The 27027-nt window shown below is 44.1% G+C and overlaps 1 protein-coding gene across 1 annotated transcript; it reads left to right on the top strand.

The window, feature by feature from the left end:
• Nucleotides 1–13606: 13606 nt before the first annotated feature.
• On the top strand, nt 13607–18494 carry LOC115208650 (neuronal pentraxin-1-like). Its single transcript, XM_029776868.1, has 5 exons — nt 13607–14196; nt 14697–14904; nt 15916–16160; nt 16444–16623; nt 17245–18494. Exons 1-5 carry the CDS (start codon nt 13753–13755, stop codon nt 17464–17466), a joined length of 1299 nt encoding a protein of 432 aa, XP_029632728.1. The 5' UTR covers nt 13607–13752; the 3' UTR covers nt 17467–18494.
• Nucleotides 18495–27027: the final 8533 nt, after the last annotated feature.

Here is a 27027-nt window from a genome sequence, read left to right as displayed (position 1 = left end):
CACCTTCAACCAGAAAAGGTTCAATGTTCTGAGCACAAGGTCATGGTAAGACATAATTGCCTCCTGTGTAATAGACTTATAATTGAGTTATGTCATCATTTTGAGGGTTATAATTGAGTTGAACATAAAATGGCTAGATTCAGTCCATGATATTGTAAAAAAGACATTCAAAATGCATTGAGTGAGCTCAACTGTGAATGGTCCTGGTGCACCAAAAAAAAGTTTTGAGGGAAGTCAGTTTGGATTTGGCTTCACACCAATCATATCACACCAAAATCCAAACGTCATTTACAGAAATTTTTTTATTGTTGCAACTAGCTAGCTAAAATTGGCCCTTTCTTAAATTAACCATGGATGGAGATAGGGATTTAGACTTGTGGTTTAACTTAATTCTCCGTACTGGCCATTGATTATAACGCAGAATCTGATCCAATCATAAATTCATACATTGTGCCCCTGCCCTGAAAGGATGGCAGTTCAACATGTAGCTAGATGTAATTAGCTAATGTTAACTAACTGGCCTGGCATTTTAGCCAGGTAGTATTGGATGACAAAAACTCAATGTGTGTACTGTATGACAGAGTAATAGACTGTTTAGGCAACATGAAAGAGGAGGTTGGCATTGGTATTTTTCTACAAGTAGGGTGAGCTAATGGGGTTTCTACTTGCACGCACATACGCAAACTGGACTTCACCAGACAGAGCTTGCTCTCCGGTTTTGTGATGAAACAAAGGTGTGGTTGAATTTATTCTGCCACTGTGTCTTCTTATTGTCTCGGCCTTAAGCCTATATATCACAGTCGCAAGGCATATGAACTAACAGGTTGTAGAGCAAACAACACAATTATCACAACACATAGGTTGTAATATAGCATTATTTTCCTGGCTTGTCTTCCCCAGTGAGTTTACCCACGCAGCGCTACTGTTTACCTGAGTGAAACGACAGCATCATGATGGAGTACGCACTTCATCTGATAACAATCAAGCTTAATATGATGTGAGTACAGAAAAGCCACTCCCATGAGTTGTCAGCTCTGTCTGCATACTGTAGTGTTACGCCTCATGTCCACCAGATGCATCAAACACATTGCGTTCAGGCAGAAGTCATTCATTGTCAATGGAGCAGTCTGAAACGCTACGCTGGGGGGGGGTACCGCACTAGGCTGCGGTGCGTTACTTTATCGTGTGGTGGTACAAAAGTGAAGCACATGTGCGTCAAGTATGGAAAATGCGGGTTGACATCCGGCAAAACAAAACGCATATGCATCTGGTGGACATCCGGCATTATAGACCAAGCTCCTTGTAAAGAGAGGGGAGAATGTCAAGTGGCCTTTCACGTTGTATCAAAGCTACATGATAGAAGAGGTATTTCAAACTGATACAAAAGAGGGCTTTTTATATTCAAAATAGCTCTCTGACAGCATGTCTATCGTGGCCTTTCATGTAGCTAGGCACGTGTTGCGGGAACACAGTTATACGCACCAAAAGCAGCATCCCGTCGCTATGTGTTAAGGATCAATCACATTCCACTTCAGAGGAGGTGTGAAGCATTAGACCTGACAAACGTTTAAGTGTCACAAGTTTACTCAGGCATGACGTCACTATCGTACATGCAGTACGCCCATATATCAGGGCTGTTCAATTCCCTGGAAGGCCGAAACACTGCTGTTTTTTTGTTCCTACCTGGTAGTTAATTGCACTCACCTGGTGTCCCAGGTCTGACTAAGTCCCTGATTAGAAGGAAAGGATGAAAACCAGACGTATTTTGGCCCTCCTGGACCAACATTGAACAGCCTTGCCATATATGAACTGAATGATATCAATTGAGCCTTTGATAAAGCAATGAAAGGCAGCCTAGAAGGCTGCTTCCCATTAGTATGCTGCATCATGCAAGGTCCTCAGAACATTGAGATACCCCACAGTGTAGAGTTAGAGCTATTCTATTTTAAGAGCAGACCAATGACAGGTGGACACTGAAGACTTACTTAAGACACCATCAAATGATGTACTATCGTAATCTAAGATGGCTGTTACGCAAGAAGGAAATGAATCGTATATAAAACACACAGGGCAGGAGTAAGAACCTGGGTATCTGCAAACTCAGCCCAAAGCTGAAGGATGCCTTGGTGGAGAATGTGGACCCACTTTAATTAACGCTGCTTGGATGATTTTTCATCTTTCGTTATATAGACACAGTGGAGTGTGTCGAGTGAGTCCTCAAAACCACCTTGGAGTGAGTCCTCACAAACCACCTTGGAGTGTGCAGAGTCCCCACAAACCACATTGGAGTGTGTAGAGTCCCCACAAACCACCTTGGAGTTGAAGTAGGCCAAGTCCCCGCAAACCACCTTGAAGTGGGCCAACTCCCCATAAATCACACAAGAAAGTTCTGGTGACCTCGACAACTGCTGTGGGGCTCCCACCGCCGTCTGGTGATGGGCATGATGGGAGCTGGTCTCCTGCTTGGGAGACAGCAGGCTGCTTTTAATTGGGTTTGTCCTTAATAATGAGATTAAAACTCAAACAGAGGAAAGTAAACTGCCGCCAACCGCCAACGTTACCACAATGTTGACTCCAGCTATGGGGGGCAACCTGAAACGCCTCAGCTGCGGAAGCAGAATGTGAGCCATTTAAAGCAAATTCTTTGTTCTCTGTTGAGGTATTAAAGTTCTTTTAAACTTCATAATCCCCCCATGAATGGCTGTGTTAAGAGGGCAGAAAGCAAAGAGTTATCTTTTACAGGAGGAAGCTGGGATGGTGTAGTCGTGTCATGAGAGGAGAGGATCTGAAATACTGTCTCCATTACACTGTTTACTTCCTACCCCTTCATGGTTTACGGGGTTTCCACAACATTATGGGGTTCCTACAGAAGTGGAGGGCCCACACTCTCCTCCTACTGTCAATGAGGAGTATACTGATAGGGTATCCTCAGCTTGCCTTTTAAGAGTGCTGCGTCTGTTGAAACAGTGACGCATTGTAAACCTCTTTAGGGTAGGGGGCAGTATTTGCACGGCCGGATAAAAAACGTACCCGATTTAATCTGGTTATTACTACTGCCCAGAAACTAGAATATGCATATAATTATTGGCTTTGGATAGAAAACACCCTAAAGTTTCTAAAACTGTTTGAATGGTGTCTGTGAGTATAACAGAACTCATATGGCAGGCAAAAACCTGAGAAGATTCCTTACAGGAAGTGGCCTGTCTGACCATTTCTTGGGCTTCTACACTCTCTTTATTGAAAACTGAGGATCTCTGCTGTAATGTGACACTTCCTACGGCTCCCATAGGCTCTCAGAAGGCGGCAAAAAGCTGAATGATGTCTTTGCAGGCCCAGGCTGAAAAACATTAGCGCATTTGGATGGTGGTCGATCAGAGGACAATGAGACTGAGGCGCGTGCACGAGGCGACCCCATGTTTTTATTTTCTCTGTCTTTGAACGTAAACAGGGTTTCCCGGTCGGAATATTATCGCTTTTTTACGAGAAAAATTGCATAAAAATTGATTTTAAACAGCGGTTGACATGCTTCGAAGTACGGTAATGGAATATTTAGACATTTTTTGTCACGAAACGCGTCAGGCGTGTCACCCTTCTTTACCCTTCGGATAGTGTCTTGAACGCACGAACAAAACAGAGGATATTTGAACATAACTATGGATTATTTTGAACCAAACCAACATTTGTTATTGAAGTAGAAGTCCTGGGAGTGCATTCTGACGAAGAACAGCAAAGGTAATACAATTTTTCTAATAGTAAATTGGAGTTTGGTGAAGGCCAAACTTGGTGGGTGTCAAATTAGCTAGCCGTGATGGCTGGGCTATCTACTCAGAATATTGCAAAATGTGCTTTTGCCGAAAAGCTATTTTAAAATCGGACATAGCGATTGCATAAAGGAGTTCTGTATCTATAATTCTTAAAATAATTGTTATGTTTTTTGTGAACGTTTATCGTGAGTAATTTAGTAAATTCACCGGAAGTTTGCGGTGTGTATGCTAGTTCTGAACGTCACATGCTAATGTAAAAAGCTGGTTTTTGATATAAATATGAACTTGATTGAACAAAACATGCATGTATTGTATAACATAATGTCCTAGGATTGTCATCTGATGAAGATCATCAAAGGTTAGTGCTGCATTTAGCTGTGGTTTGGGTTTATGTGACATTATATGCTAGCTTGAAAAATGGGTGTCTGATTATTTCTGGCTGGGTACTCTGCTGACATAATCTAATGTTTTGCTTTCGTTGTAAAGCCTTTTTGAAATCGGACAGTGTGGTTAGATAAAGGAGAGTCTTGTCTTTAAAATGGTGTAAAATAGTCATATGTTTGAGAAATTGAAGTAATAGCATTTCTAAGGTATTTGAATAACGCGCCACGGGATTCCACTGGCTGTTGAGTAGGTGGGACGATTTCGTCCCACATACCCTAGAGAGGATAACCATTTAGCACCTCGCTATAGCGGAACACTTTCCAGCAAGAAAGCACACGGTGCAAAGAGATAAATCGCGTTATGTGCCAACTGCCAAGCCAATTTGGAAGTTTTAGTTGGACCCTTTATGATTCTGTGCATTGTAGGGTTTCATATCCTTGGAAACACATGCAGTGATGTTTTGATGATGAGCTTGGTACACGGACGCTCAGACGTGAAATGCAACGAGTTTGTGGAGTGTCAAAGTGCCTGGGAGAATCTCTGTCGACCGTGTTCATGCAAAGTGTGAGGAAATAGCCATGCATCTCTAAGAATGTAAAAGACCTTCAGAAAACTTTGCAGTGCAATATTTAAGAGGGTTTTTTCATCCATCCACTAAGTTCCTCCCCATACACAGAAACCCCTCCTTGAGTGCAAAGAGTCCTTGATCTGAAAACTTAAAGAACAGTAATTGGGTAAAGCAGATTGGATGTGTGTGTGAATGTGTGTATGTGTATGCGTGCGTGCGTGCATGCATAAGTGTGGCCTGATGAGTCGTGGCTGCTACCAGACTGGTGCCACTCTGTGCTGTGACACCCCAGGGGAGTGGTGACCGTCCAGAGTCACAAGGTGAACTGTGATCATCTGTAGTCCCCAGCCTGCAGTAACAATATGTTATATATTTAAGCAATAAGCCCAAAGGGGGTGTGGTCTATGGCCAATATACCACGGCTAAGGGCTGTTCTTATGCACAGCGCAACGATGACTGCCTGGATACAGCCCTTAGCCGTGGTATATTGGCAGTATACCACAAACCTCAGAGGTGCTAGAGCGTCCTGAGTGGAGCAAGCTGTCTAAGGCACTGCATTGCAGTGTTGAGTGTGTCACTACAGCCTAGGGTTTGATCCCAGGCTGTGTCACAGCTGGCCATGACTGGGAGTCCCATAGGGCGATGCACAATTGCCCCAGTGTTGTTAGGGGAGGGTTTGTCCGGGGGTGCTTTCCTTGGCTCATCGTGCTCTAACACGTCCTTGTGGCGGGCCGGGCGCCTGCAAGCTGACTCAGGTTGTCAGTTGAACAGTGCTTCCTCTGACACATTGGTGCAGCTGGCTTCTGAGTTAAGCAAGCGGGTGTTAAGAAGCAGCATGGCGTGTCATGTTTCGGAGGACGCATGACTCGACCTTGGCCGAGCCTGTTGGGTAATTGCAGCAATGAGACAAGATTGTAATCACCTGGTTTATGTCTCATATACAATGGCTTTCAGACAATCAGCATCCAGGATTCAAATTACCTGCTTTAAATTATCAGTGTGCACAGTATTCCATATCCTTGGAAACACATGCAATGACATTTTGATCATGAGCTAAGGTGAGCGCCCTTGGTACACTGCAGTGGTGTAGTACTTAAGTAAAAATACTTTAAAGTACTACTTAAGTAGGTTTTATTGTATCTGTTCTTCGCTTTACTATTTATATTTTTTACAACTTTTACTTCACTACATTCCTAAAGAAAATAATGGACATTTTACTCCATACATTTTCCCTGACACCCAAAAGTACTTGTTACATTTTGAATGCTTAGCGGGAAAGGAACATTTTCAAATTCACACACTTATCAAGAGAACATCCCTGGTCATCCCCTACCTCTGATCTGGCGGACTCACTAAACACAAATGCTGCATTTGTAATGACGTCTGAGTGTTGGAGTGTGCCCCTGGTTATCCGTAAATAAAAAAAGAAAAAGAAAATGGTGCCGTATGGTTTGCTTAATATAAGGAATTTGAAATGATTTATACTTTTACCTTGATTTTTGATAAGTATATTTTAGCAATTACATTTACTTAAGTATATTTAAAACCAAATACTTTTAGACTTTTACTCAAGTAGTATTTTACTAGGTGACTTTCTCTTGAGCCATTTTCTATTAAGGTATCTATACTTTTACTCATATCACGTTTTAGGGTATGACCCAGGTGCAGACAGTATTGAAGAAACAAACGTTTATTCTTTAAACAGGGGCAAGCAAATGACAGGTCAAGGCAGGCAGGGGTTAATAATCCAGAGAGGGTGTAAGGCACCGGAACAGCAGGCGGGCTCAGGGTCAGGCAGAGGTCAAAACCAGGAAACTAGAAAACAGGGACTATAGCAAACACAGGCGCAAGCGAAACCCCTGATAGGTTGAACAACAAAACGATCTGGCACAGACAGACAGAAAACACAGGTATAAATACCCAGGGGATAACGGGGAAGATGGGTGACACCTGGAGGGGGGTGGAGACAAGCACAAGGACAGGTGAAACAGATCAGGACAACTCAAGTATAACAATGAGGTACTTTTTCCACCACTGGTACACTGACACTCAAACGTGAAACGCAACGAGTTTGTACAGTGTCAAAGAACCTGGGAGAATCTCCATTGACAGACCTCATGCATAGTGTGGTGATGTGTGGAAAACCAGGCATCTCTAAGAATATAAAAGGCCTTCAGAATAAAAAATTAAAAAATAGGGTTCATCATCCATATGCCAATTGAGCTCCTCCCCATATACTGAAAACACTCTTTGATAGGTAATTGGGGAAGGCAAACTGTCAAGAGACATTGCGGTGTCAAACATCTTCTCTCTCCAATGTAGCTGTTGATCTTGTTAGAGTGAATAGAGCCTACAACAGGCATGAGGCTCCCAGACACAACCAAAGAGGAGCTTCGTCCTTCCTGTGTGTGTTCCTTCCTCTCCCTACACTTTCACCTGCAGAGAGAGACAGGCTTGCGTCCCAAATGGCACCCTATTCCCTACGCAGTGTGCTACTTTTGACCAGGGTCCACAGTAGTGCACTATATAGCGAATGGGGCGCCATTTGAAACGCAACCTGACTAACACACCACCAATTACACCAGCGTACACATCTGCTGGGGCTGTCCACTCATTAGAACCACCAACTGTTAACACTGTGGCATGCTTCCAAACAGTCATTTGTTATGGTTACTACAGTATGCACGAGGAACTGGCGCGTAACAGTCATTAACATCTTACGTCAAGTGAAGGGGAAATCTGTCTCCCCATCTGAACACGTTTTTCGACCACACACTTGTTGTAGGTGAAGAGCTATATCAGGAAGTGTGGGAGGCTGTTTGTTTTGGACGAGGCCCAAGAGGCCCAGCAGTGTAGGTCGTTTGATAAACAGCGCTGTCTTAGCGAAAGCGCTAATATGCAGAATTATTAGCTATAAAGTTAGCTTAGCACCTGCAGAACAAAGAGTGCCTGGTATTTGTTTTTGTTACTTTGGGTTTTAATGTGTGGGGGATAAGTCACAGGATGGCAGTGCTTTGTGTGCAGTGGCTAGTCTTGTGCTGGCCTTAAAGCAATAGTTTAGTTTGAGTATATTTTGTTATGGCATATATTATCCTAACATTAGTTTAAAGAGATAGTTCAAACAAACTTGATAATTAGTTATGTTAGCATAATTACCTGTAGAAATGTATAGTCTATCTATACCATGGCATTGTTGAATACTTGTTTCTGATAGGCTTGAAGGGCATTCTAGAGTGTGCATTATTTAAGTAATAAGGCCCGAGGAGGTGTGGTATATGGCCAATATACCACGGCTAAGGGCTGTTCTTACACACTGAGCAACGCAGAGTGCCTGGATACAGCCGTTAACTGTGGTATATTGGCCATATCCCACAAACCCCCAAGGTGCCTTAGTGCTATTATAAAATGGTTACCAAAGTAATTAGAGCAGTAAAAATACATGTTTGTCATACCCGTGGTATAGGGTCTGATATACCACGGCTGTCAGCCAATCAGCATTCAGGGCTCAAACCACCCAGTTTATAATTCCCTATAACGCATGGTACATTTGCACAGTAGAATTCAATGGCGATAGTTCATTCTTCCATGTTAGAGCTACTTCAGTGGATGTTGAACACATTTCTACTGGCAAATAAACACATTTCTAGAGGCAAATGTGTTAAATTATAGCCGTGGTATAAAAGGGTTATCAACTCGGGGCTCTATGCGTTCTCTAGTGCATCATAGAACACACCTTCCATGTTGTTCATTCTTTTCCAAAGAACGCATAGCCCCCCCGTTGATTATCCCTTCCAAACGGAATATTTCTACAGGTTATTGATGCTAACATAACTAATCGTAAAGTATGGGTGAACTATCTCTTCAATGTGATGTTAAGATAACTGAGCACTGTACTAGACTGAGAGCTGTGTGCCATTGACAATGGGACTGCAGAGCTGTTATTAGTGGCTGTATCATTCCCTGCATGTCTAACCTACACACATGGACACCCTTGGGAAAAAATGGGTCAGACATAGATCTCTAGACAGAGCCATTCACCATGTCTGGCTCACCCCATCCTGTCTCGGTCTGTTTGTCTGTCTCTGTGTGTGTGTGTGTGTGTGTGTGTGTGTGTGTGTGTGTGTGTGTGTGTGTGTGTGTGTGTGTGTGTGTGTGTGTGTGTGTGTGTGTGTGTGTGTCATCCCTATTCCCTACCTCTATCTCCCCAGCCATACTCCCCATGGGAAACCACCCACGGTGAGCTCCGCAGACAGACAGACAGACAGACAGACAGACAGACAGACAGACAGACAGACAGACAGACAGACAGACAGACAGACAGACAGACAGACAGACAGACAGACAGACAGACAGACAGACAGACAGACAGACAGACAGACAGACAGACAGACAGACAGACAGACAGATAGATAGACAGACAGACTCCTATGGCATGATGGAAAAGGAGATAACAAGACTGGAGGAACAGGGGAGCGTCCAGGGGGGACTGGAGTGCCTAAACTCTCTGTCTACAGCGAATTCTCAGAGTTACAGTTCTAAGCAGGAAAACGTATAGGGCTAAACTCACAGTAGCATATAAACTTACTGTGTTTAAACACCGTTTTTTTTTTCAACCAAGCAGTGCTGGACAGTAAACAAAGACCTGCATAAACATAGCTAAAACTGGTGTTATCGCTGAACCATTCTATATAGCTGTGAGCCAACCTTTTCATGGGGAGCGTCTGAAATGGCACACTATTACCTATGGTGCACACAACATACAGAAGATATAAAAATTTCGGACACAGGTATGCATCCCAAATGGCACCCTATACTGCGTCCTGGTCAAAAGTAGTACACTAAATAGGGAATAGAGTGCCATTTGGGAAGTAACCACAGCCTTGGTTTGTTTGTGCTTGTTCGCTGCCCCCTCCTCCTCCAGGCCATTGCAGATGCCGGTCATATAAAGGAGTAGTGGTGCAGAGGCAGGCACAGTGTTAAAACGTTTTTCTCTATCTGTGCTCTTAGATATTGGGTTTTGTTATAAAGGCCTTGCATTATTCAGTAGGCACAGGGAGACTGATTATTACCGATTGCAGTCCATTCTCCCATTTTTCCATCCCAAATTGAATCCTATTCCCTTTTTAGTGCACTACTTTCTTGACCAAGGTCGTGGGCTCTGGTCAAAAGTGTTGCACTATAAAGGGAAAAGGGTGCCGTTTGGGACGAGTCCAGCTCTGCTATAGTATCCAAACTAGAGCTAGCGCATGCAGCCTCTGAACGGACTTGGTGCTATTAACAAGACCCGTTGTTCCCCTAGGTTTTTGCTCAGGAGAGATGCACAGGGGCCAAAAGGACCATTGAGAGCTGTGAACAGCGACATTTTCGATTGAATTTAAAACAATTTTGGGGGGATGCAGCTAGGTAGAGACAGACCGCAATCGACTCACAAGGTTGGTGCAGTGGAACAGTGAACCATCACAGGGTCATTACATTTGTCCACATTTCATTGATCCTAAGTTCTGGCATGTAAACGGCTGTCATTTTAGTGGAAAGTGCTCCAAACGTTCCGATAAGACTACAAATCAACTTACTAATTAAAAATTACAAAATATGCCCAGAGTCCTCAGTCACAACTCTGGTTGTTTATGCAACTTCTCCTGTCTAAAAAAAAAAATGAGGAAAGACTGGCAGAGATATCAAATAGAGGAGAGGAAGCGTTTGGCTGAGCATATGGCGCTGCTCTTACTTATGCAGCAGATATGAAGGATAAATATCCGAGGCAAGCTGCTGGGCCGACTCTGGTCTCCCAGTAGGATTGTCTTACGTCCCAGCAGGGTTAGAGTTCAGCTTGATCGTTTACAGTACTGGGGATCTAATGCATAGGACACTGGCTAATTTGCTCCCATATGGTAAACAGCGATTTTATTGCCTGTTGAGGCTGGGCGATAGATAATGAACGTTAACGTGTTGACCTATGCATATACTGCATAGGTGCGCCCGATGACAAAGGCTGAACATGTGTGTTTTCCAAACGGCACCCGTTTCTCTGTATGGTGCACTACTTTTGACCAAAGTCCTGCCTTACTACCTGCCACTACCTGGTACCTGGCGCGGCAGGTAGCCTAGTGGTTTGAGCGTTGGACTAGTAACCAAATGATCGAATCCCAGAGCTGACAAGGTAAAACTCTGTCTTCCTGCCTCTGAACAACCCACTGTTCCTAAGCTCTCATTGAAAATGAGAAGTTGTTCTTAACTGACTTGCCAAGTTAAAAAAAAAGTAGTGCATTGTGGAATAGGGTGTAATTTGAGACGTAGAAAAGTTTATGTGCTGAGATAAGGGGGATTTTCAACATGAGCTCTTGCAGGCGCAATTAGACTTTGCCATTAAGCGTTCGTTATCTTGACTTTTTCCCGCCATAGGCTTGGCACCTTGTTGATTACAACGCAAGCGATCGATAATTAAACCAATTAAACTAGACAGATGGGTCAATTTCTGCCATTGTTTTTGACTGAGACCGCTTCCGTGTCACAAAGTCTTATACAACTATATTTTCAGTTGATAAACCAATGGTAAGCTTCTGTATTAAGTATAGGGTTTGAGTGCCCATTTGTTTCACAAGAGGACCTAGTCTGTAGGCTAACAACTTGTGCTGCTGTCCAGGGTGCTGTGTTGGTGCAGTGCTGGTTCTTTCATAGGCCTACTGGTTGAGAGAAAAAGAGCTATGCTGTCGTGTAGTAGCCTTCCGCTGGGCACATACGTCAGTTCAACGTCTAGTTTTGATTTACATTTGGTTGAGTTGTCAACTAAGTGAATTCAACAACAAAAATGTCATACTTTTTTTTAAAATACGAAATTCCCTTATGTTGATGATTTTTTTCAAATCTAATCAGTTTTCCACCTCATCCCATAATTTTTTTTGGTTGTAATTACGTTGATTCAACCTGTTTTGGCCCAGTGGGCTAGGCCCACGAGACTTACCAAAGACACTATATATTGGCTGTCGCTACATTAAAATCCGTTTCCCGATCATTCCCAGCAGCTCAGTGATGAGAGGGAAAAACATCTCATCTCGCTCCAAAAGGGAAATCAAATATTTCCAGTGACATCTGTGAAATGGCGCGTTTTCCCTCACTGTATTTAATAAATATTCATGTGATAGCCTCTGTGTTTGTTACGCAACAACATGTTAAATTCATGATTTGTATCCATTTCATATCCTTTTAGCACCCCTCTGATGAATGGTGAGGTGGATGGTGAGGGTTTGAAAAACGGTTGTTCACCGTTCCTTTACGTTTGACTCCGCATGAGTGAGGAGGACGTTTGATCTGCGAGGAAATGTAGCCTACATGGACAATCATTGACTAATTATCTCTTTGCTTAGCCTAAGATCATTTCATGATTCATGCATTTACTTTGCCTAACGTTTTTCTGTGGGTTGCTGAATTGGGTGACAAGATGTTGTCTATTCTTGCATGGATGTGCACACATGAGAAACTTGATGCCAACTGGTCTGATGAAGGTATAGTGCAGACAATGAATTATCATTTCATTTGAATAAAGTGAATAAAGTAACTCCTTTCAATGAATATGCCAGAGACACATTTGAACCGGAATCCACTGTAGCCTACCTCACAAATGAAAAAAAATGTTTTCCATAAGCAGAATTTCAAGTTTTATATGGCATCCAGGAGTTCAGACTAAGGAGTACAGACTATGGGCAAAATACTAATAGCCTAATGCAATACTTTTAATTTGAATGTATGTCATGCATAATAAATTGTGTGATGAACACACAGGCAGGTAGATTCATTGTATGAGTGACACAACTCATCCCCACGTGGGAAATAAAACATGACACTGCACTGAGATTGCATCAGATAAACCCATGTCTGTGGGGAAATATGGGGATGAATGAGACACGCCAACTGGTGGAAGGTGAGAGAGGGAGAGAGAGCGAGAGAGAGAGACAGACAGACAGAGAGAGAGACAGAGCGAGAGAGAGACGGAGAGAGACAGAGCAAGAGAGAGACGGAGAGAGACAGAGCAAGAGAGAGACAGACAGAGAGAGAGACAGAGTGAGAGAGAGACAGAGCGAGAGAGAGATGGACAGAGAGACAGAGCGAGAGAGAGACAGAGCGAGAGAGAGACGGAGAGAGACAGAGCAAGAGAGAGACAGACAGAGAGAGAGACAGAGTGAGAGAGAGACAGAGCGAGAGAGAGATGGACAGAGAGAGAGAGAGACAGAGCGAGAGAGAGATGGACAGAGAGAGAGAGAGAGAGACGGAGAGAGAGAGACAGAGCGAGAGAGAGAGAGAGAGAGAGAATACTCAGTGGGATAGTCAGAGAGAGGGACTCTGCCAGGATCCTCACTCTAGGGGCATGGGGAGTGGCTTCCTTTAAGGTGGAACTTCAGACACATAGGCTATACTTGGCCTAATGGATTACACGAGTTAGTTCAAATTCAATCAGTTCAATGCACTGTACTGATATATGACTTCAAAACGACTGTAGTTTATTCTAATAAAAATTGTTTTTTGGGGTGGATTTAAATGCCAGTTCAACTTCAGAATGTAAAGAATGTAAAGCAGACTGCCATCTACAAGATATTAACTCCTGGTAAAACAAGTTCATCTTCTCCTATTCTCCCTGCTGTATTTGTAAATGTGAATTGCAGACCATAATAATAGCAGCTTAAGAAACTCAACCCTAAAACAGTATAGCAGTGCTTTATCTTACTCGGTCCTGCATTTCCTGACAGACAACATAGTAGTACACGACTCACGTCATGCAGTGGTGTAAAACACATATAATATGCTTCTAATCGCCTCGGTCCACCTTAAATAAAAGGCTGGACGTGATTAAGCAGCACAACCTGCTTCCTCTCCACTGTGCTGCAGAGAACCTGCCTCAACGCTGCACTCATCCCGGCTGTGGCTAGCCTATAAAATCTAGGACGAGCAGAGCTGAAACCTCACAGCTACAGACAGGGGACAGCTCCGTGGTGCTGAAACCAACTGCCTGAAAACAAACTCAGCGGCTGCAACACCACACACATGTCAGGAAACATGCCTGGAATCAGGGAGGGACACTCTTGGCAACTTTTCCTACTTTCTTTCTTGGTTTTGGAGGGGTCAACGCAAGATTTCGGACAGACCCAGTTTATTTGCACGTCTGTGCCCAAGGATGTGGACTTGTGCGCGGCTACGATGCAGAACAGCGGTCCGGCGGAGGATTTGAAGACGACGGTGATGCAATTGAGGGAGACCGTGTTACAGCAAAAGGAGACCATCATGAACCAAAAGGAGACAATCAGGGAACTAACGTCCAAGTTGAGCCGGTGTGAGAGCCAGAGTCTGCCCGAGGCGGGAGCGGGAGGCCGGAGAATAGTACCGGGCGCCAAGAACACTATGGGGGACGTATCAAGGGGTCCTCAGGACACTCTCGCTCAACTAGGACAGACTTTACAGACTCTCAAACAGAGGTTGGAGAATCTTGAGGTATGCATTAGCGTTTGTTTGGCCTCCCTATTTTGACCTAGTAATTTGGAATGCAGTTTGAGCTTTCAATCAACTTTTAATCCATTCTACGCGTTTCCAATCGGCTCGGTTGGTTGTATAGCACATAGTGCTCAATGTGCTAGTTATAAGTGCTCTATATAGTTGTGAATTGCTTACTATAGGGTTATTTCAGTCCAGTCACTAAAGCTATAGACCTATTTAAAGCTCTTTTTCCGCATCCAGCCGTAAAGTGATTACTCTAGAGCACTACATAAAGCCGCACCACACTCCTGATAAGGACAGACAGACGCCTCATCTTTGGACCCATTTAGGCATTTGATGGAAATTGCCGAGGCAGTAAGCCCTCCACAAACGAGCTAAGCACCAGAGCTTTACCCACGACGAGCCCCGCCTCGTGCATGTAGGAGTGTTAATTTAAACCCGAAGTTATTTTAATCGTCCCATCTTGTCTGTTCCTATGTCCTTGTTCCGTTGTACAGCAATACAGCCGAAACAACGGTACCGCCCAGGCGAATAGTCTGAAAGACCTGCTTCAGAACAAGATTGATGATATGGAGAAGCAGGTGCTGTCCCGGGTCAACACCCTGGAGGAGACCAAACCGGGTCAGAAAAACGATACGGACCAGCGGAACCGAGTGGAGTCCACGCTGACTTCCATGCATCACCGGATAACGGACCTAGAGAAAGGTGAGTGAGCTATCAGGCAAAGATCCTGCCCAAATGTACACAGTCAATATAATAGTTATGTTCATGTGAATGCTTGCTTATACAAACGACTAAACTGATTAGATTATTTTTATAATAATTTGCGCATAAAGTTTTAATAGTAAAAAAAATAATCATCCAAATGTGGTGGAATTGGCTCACTCAATTGTTTATGTCTAAAACAATGCCCATTTCTAAAAACAACCCTGCATTTCACTTGGTTAATTGCCTGGTCCACATGAGGAATCACTACAAACCCGCAGACCACAGTAGCTTGTCAATACAGACAGTGCCGCAGCACAGCTCTCACCACAGTGCGTAATGGGAGATGGGAGATGGAGAGAGGGAGGTAGCTGCATTGCTTTGCATATCTCATATTAACACAGTGATGCCACGCTGGGATAATAATTAACGTGGCATGGCGCGACAGCCAGTGATCGCTTTATTTCCAGCGACTGTGAACGAGAGTCGTTGGTTTTGTAGGGGACATAGCGGCGCAGGAACTTTACCAGAGGGTTTTTAACGATGTGCGCAGTGCTTGATAAAGCGTGCACAGTGTTGGAGACAGACAGGCGCATTTTGGAACATCAATCAAGGTTTAGTTCCTTACTGACGATCCCAAAGGGATGGGGAGGAAGGGATGGCGCGTGTGTGTGAGTGAGAGAGAGAGAGAGAGAGGGAGAGAGAGAGAGCAATTCCCTGTTTGCCCTGCTCACGTGGTCACATCATACCGCAGATAATAGGTTAGGAGAGAGATACACAGTCTGTTCTAAGCCAATTATATAAATCAGAGCATCGTCAAACAAAAAAAAAGGAGAAAACCTTAAATTAGGGATCGAACATCTCTACTGGTGGAGCAAACCATGTATACGAATAAATCAATCAATCAATCACATGATATGACATAACTGACTATAACATAGGCCTATGAGTGCAATGTCAATGATATAAATCACTGAAAGGTAAACAAGTAGGCCTATGTTTCGTCCGCAGGTGGGAAAGACAACAGACCACTGGACAAGTTCCAGCTGACATTCCCGTTGAGAACCAACTACATGTACGCCAAAGCCAAGAGAACCCTGCCGGAGATGTATGCCTTCACCGTGTGTCTGTGGATTAAATCTAACGCGTCGCCCGGAGTGGGCACACCGTTCTCCTACGCTGTCCCAGGGCAGGCCAACGAGCTGGTGCTGATTGAGTGGGGGAATAACCCGATGGAGATACTCATCAATGATAAGGTAATGATCGCAGATGGCAATTGCATATTATACACAGCAGTTGGTAATGGGCTAAATGGACAGATCGCCATGCGTAAATGTGGTGTGCCAGACTAGCAAATTAAACTACGCAGCATTATGCAATGTCTGGGAAAGTTATGGAGACGTGACAAGCAACTTAATTATACAAATGTTGCATTTACAGCCAGTGCTATGTCTGAAAACATTCAGAACCGTAGCAATCATTAGTTCTAGGCCAGGCCTATTTGAACATTCATTCATGGGTGCGCTGTCCATGCTGCAGGTGGCCAAGTTGCCGTTCATCATCAACGACGGGAAGTGGCATCACATCTGCATCACCTGGACCACGCGCGACGGGATGTGGGAGGCGTTTCAGGACGGAGTGCTGCGGGGCAGTGGAGAGAATCTGGCGCCATACCATCCCATCAAGCCGCAGGGAGTCCTCGTATTGGGACAAGAGCAGGTAAGAGGGTTCACTAAATGAGGATGAACTAACTTTAGATTACATTGGTATGCAAGTCGTGATATATTATGGAGATAAATGGCCTGGGGGAAATAATTATATCCATTAGTAATGAAAATATTAGAGCACGTTTTCTCTCCAATGATCAAAGGGAGGAATATTCAAGTGATGGGAAAGTTGAGAGACCTTAACGAAATTGTCAATTAAGACGTAGCCATCTAATTAAGGCCCTCGAGCAAGATATCGTAGAATACCCCCACTCAGTTGGGACAATGCCCAATCCACTTCAAATACAAAAGTGGCAAATCTGTAGCAATTAAAGTGTAATAGGCATATCTTGTCATGAAAAGCAAATAACGTGTTAATGGTTAAATTTGTGCTTCGGTTGTGGTGGATCTGTCACGAAGAGCGGCTGCTTTTTATTATAGTTTTATGATAGATAGAAATAGAAATCAATGCATTTCCATGGTATAGGACAATTGTATTCCCTCCTAATACAGTACAGGATGATTAGCTTATTACACACATTTGTAATAGATTGGCCATGCGTAAAAGAAAGGCTGCGCGGGTACCCACAATTCGCGCCACTAACCTTGAACTTGTTATCTTGTTGCTCCACAGGACACGCTGGGGGGAGGTTTCGACGCCACACAAGCATATGTGGGTGAGCTAGCAAATCTCAACATGTGGGATAGGAAGCTTTCCATCGGGGATATTTATAACCTGGCAACCTGCAACAGTAAAGCGCAAACTGGCAATGTATTCTCTTGGTCGGAGTCCAACATTGAAATATTCGGTGGAGCTACCAAGTGGACATTCGAGCCGTGCCGTGCGCTCAACTGAACTGCATTTCGACATGAAACCAAGGCCAATCCGACTTATCTGTATTTCTTTTGAGCTTCTGCCGTTCTTGTCTTCGTTATGACGTTCGTTACAGACTATTTGGTATTTATTTAATGATAAGCTTATACCTGGGATTTCTATTAGATAATTATGTACGAAACAACTTTTTTTGATCTTGAGAAAAATCTAATTCGTCTTGGAAACCTCAGTTGGACAGTGTTGGTATCTGTTTGTTTGGTTTTCTATTGGAGTTTTGTTGCAAGCGCACTTTAGCTTTTTTGATTCGCTTATTTTGTCTTGGACTGGCAGCTGGGCAATCCACGCCTTATGTTGGACAATTCACAGCACAGTGCGAAATGTATGGAGCCATCCTCTAGAGTGGAACTCACGCTGTCTGTCCAAGTATTGTCAGTATTTGACGCCGTGAAATGATAAAGCACCCTCCAAATCCCTCAAACCCCCCCCCCCCCGGATCTTGCACTGTGAATGACGAGAGCCATGTAGAGAGAGGACGCCGAGGGTACGTTGAAGGACACTGCAAGTCGGACTGTAAAAAATAATTTGTAACTGTCGTTCGCTTCAAAGTGTCTCCTGTAAACCCTGTAAAGGAATGTCGTTAATTGCCAACATGCAATAAAGCCTGGGTGCCTTGGGCTGGTGCAAATATTCAGCGCATACGTTTTATGTTGCAAATTCTATGTATTGTTTGTTTTGTATTTATTTTGAGGGAGGGTGGGAGAGTTTCTTGTTATTATTCGGATAAATGTAATTGAATTGAAGTTTGTTCACGGATATGATGACGTGTTTGGGCAGGTGTTTGTACTACCGGTATCTGTATTCGGGAATGTTACGGTGTCTGTATAGTAACAGCATGACTGAGTGACAAAACGCTGCCACATCTGCTTGACTATCCTTTCTGGGACTGGGTGGTTTTCTACTGGATTGTTATATGCTCCAAGCATGGCAACATTGAAAGATATGAAAAATATATAATTTTTGTAATAAAATTGTGATACATAAGAGTTAAACGTGTATTCATGGGCTGGCATTAATCGTATGCAGCAAAAGATGTGGATGAAAAGAGAGAAAGAGAGAGCGGGAAAATGTGGGAGAGAAAGAGAGAATGATAATTATTGCTAGTTAAATCTGCTTTAATCTTGTCACATGGTGTAGGAGAAAGACGTTAGCGCTGGATAAGTGAAAAAAACGCCTGAACTCAGACTGAAGGTCAGAGAGGTGCTGGGTACAACTGAAACAGTGTGTGTGGTGTGTCTTTTTAGCTGACTGCAGAAGACAACACTCCCAAATGCTTTGTGGTGTGTGCGTGCGTTTGAGGCCCGCGCAGTCCGCCATAATGAAAGCGAGGCTGTCGAAAGAAGAAAACGCCTAGTCATATCACTCCCCTTTGCGATAGTCAGTTCAATCGGTTGCGATGCAATCTGAACCAAACCTACAGAAAGCGCCATGCTATACTGTAGCCTATACTGCTCTATGTTGTTCTGTATCAGTTTACAGTGTTGTGTTAAGTGCCACCCTCTCCTATCACATACATCATGTAACAAAACACTGCAGTCCTGGATGCTGATGGTCTTGTACTTTGACAGTTACTGCATTGAGCTGAGTCAGTTATTATTCGTTATCACCCACGTATCAGATGGTGTAACAAACATCTCAGAGAAGGACCCACATTTAACTCTGCCTCTTGCAGCATGGCTTTTGGAGAAATTGTGCAGCCTGCACCATCATGCTTGGCTTGCTGTTACCATAGAAACCTATGGCTTTACTCCTAAATCACGTGGGTAGTTAGTTATCCAGAGGGAGAACTGGGAGGGAAGGTCTCATGAAAGACCAGTTAGAAAAATGATCTTCCCTGAGAGCCAACATTGATCAGATAGGAGCAATGAGCAGCTGTAGGCCTTAGTTAGTAGGTAGCCAGAGGGAGAGATGGGAGATGTAGTCCCTGACAAAAAGAGAAAGAGGTCCCTTGAGGGGACAGACGCTCATTAGTTCGGACAGAACATTCACACACAGCCTCACTGACCCAGAGACTCATTCTCCCAAGGTGCACTACATCTTACCCAAGGTCAAGAGCCTAGTAACAAAGTAATGAGGTGGGAGCTCTCCCTTAGAGAACAGGCGCCCTTACTCTTCTCACTATCATCCTTTCACCCTCATACAGAACACACACCAAACTGGACTGGTTACACCCGAGGCCTGTTTCTGATGGGTCGAGAGAGTACATTGGACTGGTAAACAATGCTGGAGAAGGGTTGGAATTGCACAATGAGTCTTGGGGGTGGCCTAAAACTAGTGGGTTGAAGCAACAGTAATTCAAAAACTTATGGGGGAGCTCGTTTTACACTATCAACACAGGGAGCCAGGGGCGTCATCCATCCATTATTTTAGAGGGGGCGCAAAGTAAGTTAGGATGGAGGGGGGTGGGTCCGGAGGGGTGCTGATAAATCTGAGAATTGAGCATTTTTGAAACACCTGAACAGATTTTAACTGATCTACAGCCATAATCATTATGCCTATTTCTTTGTCAAAATATTTGTATTTTTCTGCATAGGTTATATAAGCATACCTCTTTACCTGTTCAATTTAAATTTTAATTAAAGATGCATATTGATTCTTTAAGAACCTTTATGCCTTAGGAGATTAGTACAACACTGGTATATAGCATCATAGCCCAAGAATTAAAGCAATTTTTGTATTTTTTGAAGTCTACTGTACCAACCTTTCCAGCAGGCATGCCAGCTAAGATAGTTTGACAAGCTACTCTAGCTTGATAGATAGCCTGAAATGCCTTGGTAGCTAGTTAAGAGGTTGGTAGGTTGGGAAGCTATCTAGCTGGATAGCTAAAGCAAACTTCATACATTTGCTACAGTAGGAGGCTAGTATTATAGAGAAACAACAAAACATTTTCCTTTTATTTATTTATCAAGAAGGAATCAATAGGCTACATAGCTTACGAGTCATGCCCATCACTGGCAGCTAAAATCAAATCAAACGCTCTGTGTGGTCACTCAACATTCTCTTTCCTCCACTAATGATACTGTCTGCATGCACTAGAGCCCTCAAACTCAACTCTGGACATCGAAGCCAGTTCCACTGCGTTCTTTCATTTCCCCCCTCTCATCAGGGACTGAATTAGACCTGGGACACCAGGTGTGTGCAATTAATGATCAGGCAGAACAGAAAACCAGCAGGCTCCGGACCTCGTAGGGTAAGAGTTGAATACCCCTGCACTAAAGCATCTAGCGTCCTGTCTAGCATAGCTTTTCTCCATGGTACACCTTGGAAGGAACCACTTACTAGGGAGAATGGGGGGAGGGGGTACTCTATGCCTGGTCCAGTAAGTGTGCCCCCTCCGCAAAATGCCACTGACAGATCTTTTTATCTATAATTATGATAAAACGTGGTCTTAAAATGACATTTGTAATCAATTTAACCTCAGAAAATGTTTAAACAGGACAAATCTGAGGGGGCACTTGGCTTTGTGCCCCATATGGGCATGACACCTCTGCAGGGAGCTCCCCCTGCTTTGCTATGGGAGTGCCCAGCCCTCTTGAAAACCCCTGTAAATTCTCTGCTATGTTTCACTCAATATATTTATTTAGTCCAGGACTAGGACATGCTACACACTCAAATCACTAGTCAACAAATCACCAAGCCTGTGATTAGTTTACGCTGGCGTGCTACTACTGAAATAGATTAGAAGTGGAAGTGTCTGGGTGGCCTGAGGACAGGGTTGAGAATCACCCACACAGCACGTTGACAAGGGATGAGGCTCCACTATACTGTCCAAACAACAGCAGGATCAAAGGAGAGGAGAGGAGGGAGGGTGATCTACAGTACTGCCACAGTATCGGTTTATAGCCAGCCTCTCAGTTGACGTCACCACAAAGCACCCGTCAATGGCCGACTGGCCATGCCGTCATAATCACTGGGGCTGCTGCTTACTACGCTGCTCACTAATTCCCTGCTAGCGTAATGCTGCTAAGCTGTAATGGGTGTAGTGCATTGCTAGAGTACGACCGTGCATTGCTAGAGTACGACCGTGCATTTGTGAAGTGGTCATCTGAATATTCTTTGCGCCGGGAGACGTCATCAATTGTACCAGGCAGACATTCCCCTGAAAAATGTAAATAACTGATCTGAAAAGCTGATTTTATTTCACCTTTATTTAAATAAGCAAGTCAGTTAAGAACAAATTCCTATTTACAATGACAGCCTAAGAACAGTAGGTTAACTGCCTTGTTCAGGTGAAGAACAACAGATTTTTACATTGTCAGCTCAGGGATTTGATCTTGCAACCTTTCAGTTACTAGTCCAACGCTCGAACCACTAGGCTACCTGCCGCCCCTGATAGAAATCAGTCAAAGGATAAATCTATGAAAGACATGAAATCTTATATATAACATGATATGTTTCCTGTCAAACTGACCTAGACTTGAATTGATCCGGATAACTGTAATTTCAGATCCTAATTTAAGTAATTAGTAATTAACCAATCCATAAATCAATGCCCTCAATCTTAATTCAAAACAGACAAACCATGAACTAAAATAACAAACTCTACAAGAACAATATGAAAACAGTAATAGACTTTAGTGTAAGGATTTTTGCCAAGGGTTGTTACATATGCTGCTTTTATATGCTGAGTTACATTAGATCATATTTTGCTGGGCAAGCACCATTTTCCAGGGCACCTCCCTTGCCTATATGTAAACATCTGTTATTTCTCATACCATAGAGGTCACCATAAGGTGCCCTACTTCCCAATTCAGGCTCCATCCCTCTTTATAGAGCTACGTTTTGTAATCAGTGTTCCACAATGCAATTGATCTCCAGTCAACCGCACATTAATAACTATCTGGAATGAAAGAATCAGCCAGAGAAATATTGGTTCACCCGTACAGTTTCTCTCAGCATTGAGCACTGACCTGGAAAGCTCCCGGAATGCTATTTTTCGCTTTACAATGCAGTGCTGCTATAAATACAATGGGCAATGATAGCAATTTTATTTCAAGGATAATGGAACATAAGTTATGAAGAAAAGAACATGATTTATGTCATTCTCCAACAAAGACACAACTTGTTCTATGCAATGATACACAAAACGTGACACGCTATGTTATGTCAGTTCACCACAAAACCAGTGATCCCTGTCAACTAATGTACGCCACAGCCGTAAATGCCACCATATCAAGATTGATCTGGACGATTTTAACAATATTTCAATGTAATGTTCGGTTCACCTCACCACAAAAACCAATAACCTCTGTCAACCAATATTACCATATCCATTGACAATACCAGTAAGATTCATGGTGCCTCCCCAGAAATGTAAATCTTTCCTAGGGAGGATTTTTTTTTTTGTCAGATTGAGTGGATAAAGAGAGGAAGTTTCAGCTGTCTCATTAATTCATAACCTGTTCCTGGTGGCACTAGTCCCTGGGAGGAATATGAATAATGTTTTAGTCCAGAGGAGCAGTCATACCTCTTGTTGGCGCAGGTAGCACAAACTTGCACAACACCATGCACCATAATGAGAGCCTGGGGTTGCTGTGTTAAAACATGCAAATGCAAAATGCAAGGAAAATCTGAAAATCCCATCCCAAAACACTTTTTCCCCCCACACTCCCTTTTGTATTGTGCACTGCAAGGCCTTTTTAATACAGATGTATGATCTTAATTCGATCACCCTGTTGCAGGAGAACTTTCCTGCAATGCAGGAAATTTAAAATGTGCAGTATTTAAAAATGTAATAAAATGTATGCACTCCACTGTAAGTCGCTCTGGATAAGAGCGTTTGCTAAATGACTAAAATGTAAATGTAAATGCAGTATATTTGAGGTTTAAAAAGGCTTCACGTTTGTAATTTCCACCATTACGGAAAATGTATCAACCCCTAAAAAAATGTCAATTTATTATTATCCACATAATAATTCACATTTTCTGTTGCTGATGCATTATTATGAAGATCCAACATCTGTATGCAGGGCTGTCAGTGTGTTATTTCAGCCTGTGCAACATGCAGGCAACAGTTCCCTCTTTTATCATAACTGCACTGAGCAGAAGGGCGATTCTACTAACAGCTGAGGACTAAAAGTTGACCATCCAACTCAGCCGAGTCTTTAAAGAGAGATAAAGAGAGAAAGCCACACCTCCCTCCCTCCCTCCCTCCCTCCCCCCCCTCCTCCTCCTCTCTTCTCTCATCTCTCCTCTCCTCCTCTGGTCCTCTCACCATGGAGAGGCAATCACAGAAGGGAGCACGAGCTTGGCTCGTGGCATTTAACGAGCAGCGGAGTCTTCCGGGCTGGATGCAGGCTGGGATAATGAGCCCGCTCACAGGTAAGGTCAGGATCCATGTGGTTCTTCCTCCGTTATAGGGAGTCCTCTGACGGCACAGCTCCACTACAGTTGGACAGAGACTGGAGAAAGCGAGAGAGAGAGAGAGAGCGAGAAAGAGAGGAAGCGAGAGCGAGAGGGAGATTCTCTGGCTTCCGATTCCAACCCAAAACGTAGACTAGAAGAAACATTACTGGCCTTCTGTGTCCATTGCTCTCTTTTCTGATTCCTCAGACAGACATCCTTCCATCAGAGGTAAGACGAATGTCGATGTTGGGTGTGAGTCAACCCAAAGACAAGCAGAAGAAGCATATCTATCCTGAATGAGATCCTTACGTTGCAGACTTTGTCCACTCCAAGTTTGACCCACTCGAATGCTGTATCCACTCGAATGCAGGATGGATGGTATTAGTGTCAGTCAGTAAAGGCTGAGCTATAGGTCCACAGATGGAAGATCTCTATGCCTGCGGCTCTCTGACCTCTCAGGTGAATTCACAGTTCAGACAGGTCCAGCCCAGTGGTTCTGACCAGCTGTTATTGGCTGTGTACCAGACAACACTGCCCAGACACTGGGCAACACGGTCAGTCGGATAGCTGTGGAAGCCTGGCTAAAAGATGGTACACAGGCCAATATAACCTCTCTCTCTCTCTCTCCCCCTCCCCCTCCCTCCCTCCCTCCCTCCCTCCCTCCCTCCCTCCCTCCCTCCCAGGGGAGCCAGTTACACACCATATCTCACAGAAACAGGTCATCCACCAGAGGAGGCGAGTGATTTCCATAATAGGAAAAAAAGCTGACATTGAACTGATCCTTGCATTGACTAAACAGTGCTGAGAGAAGAGGAGAGGAGAGGAGGGGAGAGGATGGGAGAGGAGAAGAGAGGCCGGGAGAGGGGAGGAGAGAAGGGGAGAGGAGGAGAAATCACAGGAACCTAAGGAGGCGTGAATGCATGTGTATAGAAAACCCCAGGAGAAGGCTATGTGGGACGAATGTGGTCTGTCACCAATGGTGACCACCTAGAGCTAGAAAGAGGAAGGGTGTAAAGTGAGCTATGCAATCTCCCTAAGGTCCCTCAATTATGCGCTTTCACATATTCAAGGTCACTTGTAGCAGAAGCGACCTTGGCTGTAGTGTAGGCATTAAGGGCATTTGATAACACCTTCTTTACCACAGCTCCCCCTTGAGTGATCACAGCTCTGAAGGCAGAGCTTGCCTGTGTGTGACCAGGACTCAGCGGGAGAAAGGGGAAGAGAGGGTAGAACGAGAGGTGGAGCTAGAGAGGTAAAGCGAGAGGTAGACAGGTAGAGAGAGAGAGGTAGTGCAAGGTAAAGAGAGAGAGCGTTAGAGAAAGCATGCTATGGAGGGAGAGGTAGAGTGAGAATGGTAGAGGGAGCGTTAGAGAAAGCATGCTATGGAGGGAGAGGTAGAGGGAGCGCTGTGGGACGGGGGTCTGATGACAGTGGAATGGAATATGATAGAAGCCGTTGGGCCGGTAGGCACATGCTGTACATATTCCATCTCACAGCCAGATCGGGGAATGCCGATGATGCCAGCCCCCCCATCCCTCCCTCTGTGCCCGAGCGCCGCAATAGCAGCATGAATAATTGAACATTGAACGAGCCCGATTCGGGGATTGGAGAATTTCTGTTGCGGATATCTTGCTGGTGAGGCGGCAGTCGTAGAGACAGCAATAACTTTTTCCAAACACCCCCCCGCCACAAACCACCCGGGATTCAATAGCTTGTGTGGAGGAGAGGGGTTATCTACATGGGAATACACACACGAAAACAACAAACCCACAAATCCTCTCCCCGGAGGAGATCTGCTAGCTAACTGCTGGAGCTGGCAGTTCTATTCATCTCTACAGTACAGTACCTGCAATCTGATTAGAGTACTGGAATGTAATCATCTGTGTGGACTGGAGACCTTTTGTTCACCTGTGGGGAACATTTAGCTACATCGGTAGTTGAGGAAACTTGTGACCCACAGTAATTAAAGAGACGGTAGTCACACTCAAACACACGCGGAGGTATACACACACACACACACACACACACACACACACACACACACACACACACACACACACACACACACACACACACACACACACACACACACACACACACACACACAACACACACACACACACACACACACACACACACACACACACACCCATCTGGGCGCTGCACCCCGGCAGGCCCGCCATAATTAGGTCAGTCGTAGGCTGTGCCAGCCGCTCATATGCACGCACGTACGCCACACACACACACACACACACACCCACATCTCCTTAAAAAGTTACTTCTCCAAGAAGAATTGCGATGTCACCTGTCTGTAGTGTGAGCAGGCATACTGAGTCAGAGAGAGACTGTCTGTAGTGTGAGCAGGCATACTGAGTCAGAGAGAGACTGTCTGTAGTGTGAGCAGGCATACTGAGTCAGAGAGAGACTGTGTCTGTGTGAGAGAGAGAAAGAACGAAGAAGAGTGTGTGTGTATGTGTGTCTGTGTGTGTGTGCATCTGTGTGTGTATGTGTGTGTCTGTGTGAGTATGTGTGGGTGTCTATGTGTGTGTGTGTGTGTCTGTGTCTGTGAGTGCCTGCCAACCTGTATCTCGGGCCTGATGTAAATTCCAATTTGTGCAGCAGATAGACCAGACAGAAGGGCTTTTTAGGTAAATGGGTCTGTAATCAAATAGCAGCAGGTGTAACCTCCTTAATTGCGCATCTGTTATTTTAAAGGTCACGGCTATTGGGCACAACTGGTGAATAGGGAAATAGAGGCAGAACTTGCATTCAAACTCCTTTCCCAATGATTAGCAGTCTAATGGACTAAGCCTAAAACAGGCGGCCCACATGCTAGCACACTAAACCCCGGAAAATGAGGCAGCGAGGGGGTTAGCTACTAAGCTACTACATGGCAACTATGGTACTTAGTATATACACACACAGTTCTGGCTGCCACAATATCAGTGTCTAGACTTTTCAATTCAGTAAAGCTTTATTGGTAGAAACCACAGTAGATGTGTAGATATTGCCAAAGCAGATGAGTTTTGGAAAATAAATGAAAATAACTTTGGATCACATGTTCTGGAGTGCAGAATTCTATCAACAGAATTGACCCTTTCTATTTCTTTACACTATATAATATTTTGGGACTGAGGCCTGGCAGACAAGAGAAGGAGAGACAGTATCAAAGACTGTAAT

This window comes from Salmo trutta, chromosome 14 (assembly GCF_901001165.1).
Source record: "Salmo trutta chromosome 14, fSalTru1.1, whole genome shotgun sequence".
Taxonomy (NCBI): Eukaryota; Metazoa; Chordata; class Actinopteri; order Salmoniformes; family Salmonidae; genus Salmo; species Salmo trutta.
The sequence above is the reverse complement of the archived record's forward strand: the minus strand, read 5'-3'. Positions and strand labels throughout refer to the sequence as shown.

Excerpts from the sequence above, each read along its gene's own strand:
- LOC115208650 (XM_029776868.1), top strand. The coding sequence starts at position 13,753 with ATGTCAGGAAACATGCCTGGAATCAGGGAGGGACACTCTTGGCAACTT. Across the intron at positions 16,161-16,443 it reads AGATACTCATCAATGATAAG|GTGGCCAAGTTGCCGTTCAT; the intron begins GTAATGATCGCA and ends TCCATGCTGCAG. Across the intron at positions 16,624-17,244 it reads TCGTATTGGGACAAGAGCAG|GACACGCTGGGGGGAGGTTT; the intron begins GTAAGAGGGTTC and ends GTTGCTCCACAG.